General features: G+C 41.5%; 1 protein-coding gene across 1 annotated transcript; it reads left to right on the top strand.

Annotated features, from left to right (window-relative positions):
* Nucleotides 1-1320: 1320 nt before the first annotated feature.
* On the top strand, nucleotides 1321-3796 carry LOC139548434 (C-type lectin domain family 4 member M-like). Its single transcript, XM_071358131.1, has one exon. The coding sequence runs from the start codon at nucleotides 1357-1359 to the stop codon at nucleotides 2053-2055; it is 699 nt and encodes a 232-aa protein (XP_071214232.1). The 5' UTR covers nucleotides 1321-1356; the 3' UTR covers nucleotides 2056-3796.
* Nucleotides 3797-5946: the final 2150 nt, after the last annotated feature.

Here is a 5946-nt window from a genome sequence, read left to right as displayed (position 1 = left end):
TCCATCCTCAAAGTGATGGCCTTGTGGAGCACTTCAAACCGCTTGGACACCAGCAAACACCAGCGTGACTGGGACAAGCACCTGTCCATGGTTCTCATGGCATGCCGCTCCGCCGTCCAAGACTTCACCTCCTGCACGCCTGCCCTCATGCTGGGGAGAGAGATCCGCACCTAGATAGCCCTCCTGTTCCCCCGGGGCCGGAGTACGCCCGGAGACTCCAGGACCGCCTGGAGACAGCCCACACATTCGCCAGAGAGCACCTGGTGAATGCAGGTGTGAGGCACAACAGGAACTATGACGTGCACACCCGGGGAAGGCACTTTGTGGCTGGGGAGCTGGTCTGGGTCTACAGCCCCCTAAGGAAAAAAGGCAGATGCCCCAAGACAGACACTGGGTGGGACCCTGCAGCATCCTGGAGAGGGTAGGGGAGGTTGTTTACCGGGTGCAGCTTCCTCCCAGGGGGAGAAAGGTGGCACTGCACCGGGACAGGTTAGCCCCATACAGAGGGGCCTCTTCTCCCCAAACCCCAGGAACCCCCACAATTCCCCTCTCTGGCAATGACATTCCCCAAGCACCCACCCCCAGACGCCGAAGACAAGGCTCCAGACAGCCCACTAACCAAGTTTCCCTCCCTGTGTCAACGCATGGTTCCCCAGAGCCACAGACTGTATTCCCCATTCCCTGTATATCCCTGTGTATTCCCCATGCTAACCCTGAACCTTAACCACACTGCTAACCCTAACCATAACCACACTGCTAACCCTAACCATAACCACACTGCTAACCTTAACCTTATCCACACTGCTAACCTTAACCTTAAATTAACACACAAAAATCACGTTTCTTTTTCATAAATTTTTACGATATTGTCAATTGACTTTGTGGCTGTGGTAGGTAGCGACAACCATTCTGCTGTTCTTCGGTGCCTGTTTATTGTATGACCTTAAACAAGGCGTGTCCCTGTCAAAATGTAATGCGATTCAAGCTTTAGCCTCTAGATGGCGGTAAATGTACAGTTATTAAACCAGAGATGACTGGTAGGCCAGTTATATAAAACACGTGTTGGGTGGAGCTGTAGGTAATAAGAAAGAGGCGGGGGTGTAAAATCAACCCTTTGACTAGCTAGCTGACATCTAATACAATGACCACTGACAAGGCCTTACAGAAAAGGAACCATTTATGTGGCAACGTTGTCTTTTGACGCTCCTTGTCTTGAGACATATATGAACGTGCTTAACATTGTTAAGAGGAACTTGGTCACAGTGTGGATATCTAAAAAAAAAACTATTGTGATGTAATGTCCATTCCATCAACTTCCTGTTCGTGTTACGAAATAAGCAGTGAAGAAGGGATGTGATGTTGAGTTTGGGCCTCACAGACTTGATTGGAAACGAACCAAGTTGGAACATTATGGAGAGCGTCATTGAGGATTCATCTATGGATCAAGCTCCTACACATGCGTATGAAAATGTGACAGCCGACCAGGACAACAGAGACAGCTCAGGATCAGCTCAGCACTCAAGGAGAAGAGTCTACAGATTAGTTGCCGTAGGTTTTGGGTTGCTGTGTGTCCTACAAGTCATTCTTAACGTCTCCCTGCGTTTAGTCGACAACCTGAGCGAAGGGAGAAACCAGTTGGTATGTGAGAAAGACGTCCGCAACATATGTCCCCAAGACTGGATAATACAGTCCGGATGCAGTTGTTATTTCATCTCCCTTGACACTAAAAACTGGACTGAGAGCAGACAGGACTGTCTGGACAGAGGAGCAGACTTGGTGATCATAAACAGCAGAGAGGAACAAGTTTTCATCAAAACATTGGGCCACAGAACCTGGATCGGTCTGACTGACCAAGAAGTTGAGGGAACCTGGAGATGGGTGGACGGGAACCCACTGACCGCAAGTTACTGGACTGGAACCAGCGAACCGAATGGAGGAGCTGAAGAGAACTGTGCTGAGATTATTGGCATTCACAATGACCCGGTATTGGCCTGGAATGATCAATCATGTTACTCTGAACAGCGTTGGATCTGCGAAAGGTCGTTGGTTCTGTGAGAGATTGTTGGATCTGTGAGAGATTGTTGGTTCTGTGAGAGATTGTTGGATCTGTGAGAGGTCGTTGGTTCTGTGAGAGATTGTTGGATCTGTGAGAGGTCGTTGGTTCTGTGAGAGATTGTTGGTTCTGTGAGAGGTCGTTGGTTCTGTGAGAGATTGTTGGATCTGTGAGAGATTGTTGGTTCTGTGAGAGATTGTTGGTTCTGTGAGTGGTCGTTGGTTCTGTGAGATTCAGCCCTAACATGTCCCTAACACCTACAATAGTATCCACATCCATTCCAGAACCCAACCACCAAACAACATTATCTTAAGAAAGTAAGGCAAGTCACAATTAATTTAGGGAAAATCAGGTTCCGCATTTATAAAAGTATTGCAATTGTTTTTCTCTCTCTTTTGACTCCTTCTCACAGTTCCATCGCTTTGTTCCTTCCCCCCCTATGCTCATGTAACACGTGTTGAATTTCATGTTGTATAATGACCCAGAATCTGAATAGTTCCATGAAAATCATAATCAATCCTATATGTTAAAACACTTCTCAGATGTTTATATGTTCACTGGATAGTGTTTTCTAATGGTCTCCCAACATTATATTGTGATATGTATGCATTTCAGTCATTTATGAACTTATCTGTTGATTTGTGAACACTGTACTGTACATTTTACTCAGGGGCCACAGCTTTCACTGGGGACAGGGGGGGGGACATGTCCCCCCACCCAGTTTTATCATTGGAATGTGATATAAAACGAGGCAGCGGTGTGATTTAGGATCATGCAGACGCCTCCGAGCGGTCGGGTAGGCTGTTTGGAGTGTTTATCCAACTGAATAAAACAATAAAAAAAATAAAGTTATGCCCCTGCCACTTCTGAAACCAAAGTTGCGCCCCTGATTTTACTACACGTCGTCATTGGGCTAACATGGCTATTCCTGCCCCCCTTTCGTTGTTCATTTGTACTTTACAGAGGATGTATTGCATTAGGGCAGCACAACATTTGTTTTTGGAAGTTGTCATTGTCATTATCAGCTATGTCATGTGTTTTTGTTAAAATATTTTGACAATATTTTACTGTTCGCAAGAGCACATCATGTATTGTAATGTACCTAACACCTGGCTGTAATTAAGAACGTTGTCTGGCTGAGGCCTATAGGCTACTGGATATTTACATTTAAAACTGTACATTTCATTTGTAATGACATTTTTATGTCAAACAACATTATTGTTATTGGCCCCTGTCTACATTCACCTCTTTGGCTCGTTTACATTCACTAGTAAATGACTCCTCTCTGGTAATGTATAGGATGTGCAGTTCTGGAGTGTCGAGAACAAGTTGTACTGATGTGGATTAGAACAAACAACCCAACCATCTAGAGACAGTGGTGGATTAGAACAAACAACCCAACCATCTAGAGACAGTGGTGGATTAGAACAAACAACCCAACCATCTAGAGACAGTGGTGGATTAGAACAAACAACCCAACCATCTAGAGACAGTGGTGGATTAGAACAAACAACCCAACCATCTAGAGACAGTGGTGGATTAGAACAAACAACCCAACCATCTAGAGACAGTGGTGACGGCATATTATAATTGTATTATTACGTTTGTGTCTGTTTTTTTTTTAAATCAACGTATCCCTTTCCAGTTTAAATTTCTCTTTGGACAAAGTGAAGTGTGTGGCTTTTCACTTTTTCCAACTTTTACTTTCTTGCAACTTGAATAAAAAACATGCGTACAAATGAATGTGGTTAAAACCCTTTTTTTTCACTCCGTGTTTCAAATGAAAGTATGTGACGTGGGTGTGGGTGTATTTCCAGACTGTAACATGTAACATTACATCCTTATTCGACTGCATGTTTTCCAGACTTACACCCACGTCCATGAACTCTTTAACTTACCATCCATCACCTCCCTCCTTCACCTGGGCTCTTTGATCCATAAAGCATATTCTGACTGTTCCATATAACCTTAAAAAAAACTCTAAACGGCCTCCCGAGTGGCGCGGCGGTCTAAGGCACTGCACTACATTATTAGCTGTCAATATTTTCAACATCAGATAAGTACATTATTAAATAAAATTCCCTTGACATGGTGTTACTCAACATGTTTTCTTTCATTCCTACTTTAGTAAGTAATGCATCTCTTTAATGAAATATCTAAGAAACTGAACTGGTAGACATATTTTGGCATTAGCTGTCCAAGCTTCTTTCACTTGATGTTTTGAATCATTCATATTTAATCATTTCTGACAAATTATTTAAGTATTAGACTTTAAATACTTCAATCATACAGAAGTTATATTTCAATCCAAACTGGTTGTATATCAGATTAGTAAGAATGTCTCACACCATGTTCAAGAACGACCTTTTCCCCTTTATTCAGATTACAACCTCTCCCTTTATTCAGATTACAACCTCTCCCTTTATTCAGATTACAACCTCTCCCTTTATTCAGATTACAACCTCTCCCTTTATTCAGATTACAACCTCTCCCTTTATTCAGATTACAACCTCTCCCTTTATTCAGATTACAACCTCTCCCTTTATTCAGATTACAACCTCTCCCTTTATTCAGATTACAACCTCTCCCTTTATTCAGGTTACAACCTCTCCCTTTATTCAGATTACAACCTCTCCCTTTATTCAGATTACAACCTCTCCCTTTATTCAGATTACAACCTCTCCCTTTATTCAGATTACAACCTCTCCCTTTATTCAGATTACAACCTCTCCCTTTATTCAGATTACAACCTCTCCCTTTATTCAGATTACAACCTCTCCCTTTATTCAGATTACAACCTCTCCCTTTATTCAGATTACAACCTCTCCCTTTATTCAGATTACAACCTCTCACTTTATTCAGATTACAACCTCTCCCTTTATTCAGATTACAACCTCTCACTTTATTCAGATTACAACCTCTCCCTTTATTCAGATTACAACCTCTCCCTTTATTCAGATTACAACCTCTCCCTTTATTCAGATTACAACCTCTCCCTTTATTCAGATTACAACCTCTCCCTTTATTCAGATTACAACCTCTCCCTTTATTCAGATTACAACCTCTCACTTTATTCAGATTACAACCTCTCCCTTTATTCAGATTACAACCTCTCACTTTATTCAGATTACAACCTCTCACTTTATTCAGATTACAACCTCTCCCTTTATTCAGATTACAACCTCTCCCTTTATTCAGATTACAACCTCTCCCTTTATTCAGATTACAACCTCTCCCTTTATTCAGATTACAACCTCTCACTTTATTCAGATTACAACCTCTCCCTTTATTCAGATTACAACCTCTCCCTTTATTCAGATTACAACCTCTCCCTTTATTCAGATTACAACCTCTCCCTTTATTCAGATTACAACCTCTCCCTTTATTCAGATTACAACCTCTCCCTTTATTCAGATTACAACCTCTCCCTTTATTCAGATTACAACCTCTCACTTTATTCAGATTACAACCTCTCACTTTATTCAGATTACAACCTCTCCCTTTATTCAGATTACAACCTCTCCCTTTATTCAGATTACAACCTCTCCCTTTATTCAGATTACAACCTCTCACTTTATTCAGATTACAACCTCTCCCTTTATTCAGATTACAACATCTCCCTTTATTCAGATTACAACCTCTCCCTTTATTCAGATTACAACCTCTCCCTTTCGGTTATTTGAAAATGAAATCATCTCCATAATATCATTATTTTTGAAACAAGACTATAGAAAGTTGGTTGCAATTTCAGTTTAATCCACCAGAAAAGACAGAACAAATATTACAACAAATATTATGGTTAAACTGAAATACACTAATTGATACTAATTGATACACTAATTGATACTAATTGATACTAATTGATACTAATTGATACACTAATTTATACACTA

This window comes from Salvelinus alpinus, chromosome 21 (genome assembly GCF_045679555.1).
Source record: "Salvelinus alpinus chromosome 21, SLU_Salpinus.1, whole genome shotgun sequence".
Taxonomy (NCBI): domain Eukaryota; kingdom Metazoa; phylum Chordata; class Actinopteri; order Salmoniformes; family Salmonidae; genus Salvelinus; species Salvelinus alpinus.
Note: the sequence above shows the minus strand (reverse complement) of the source record. Positions and strands in the feature narration are given on the sequence as shown.

Coding starts and splice junctions, on each gene's coding strand:
- LOC139548434 (XM_071358131.1), top strand. CDS start 1,357: ATGTTGAGTTTGGGCCTCACAGACTTGATTGGAAACGAACCAAGTTGG.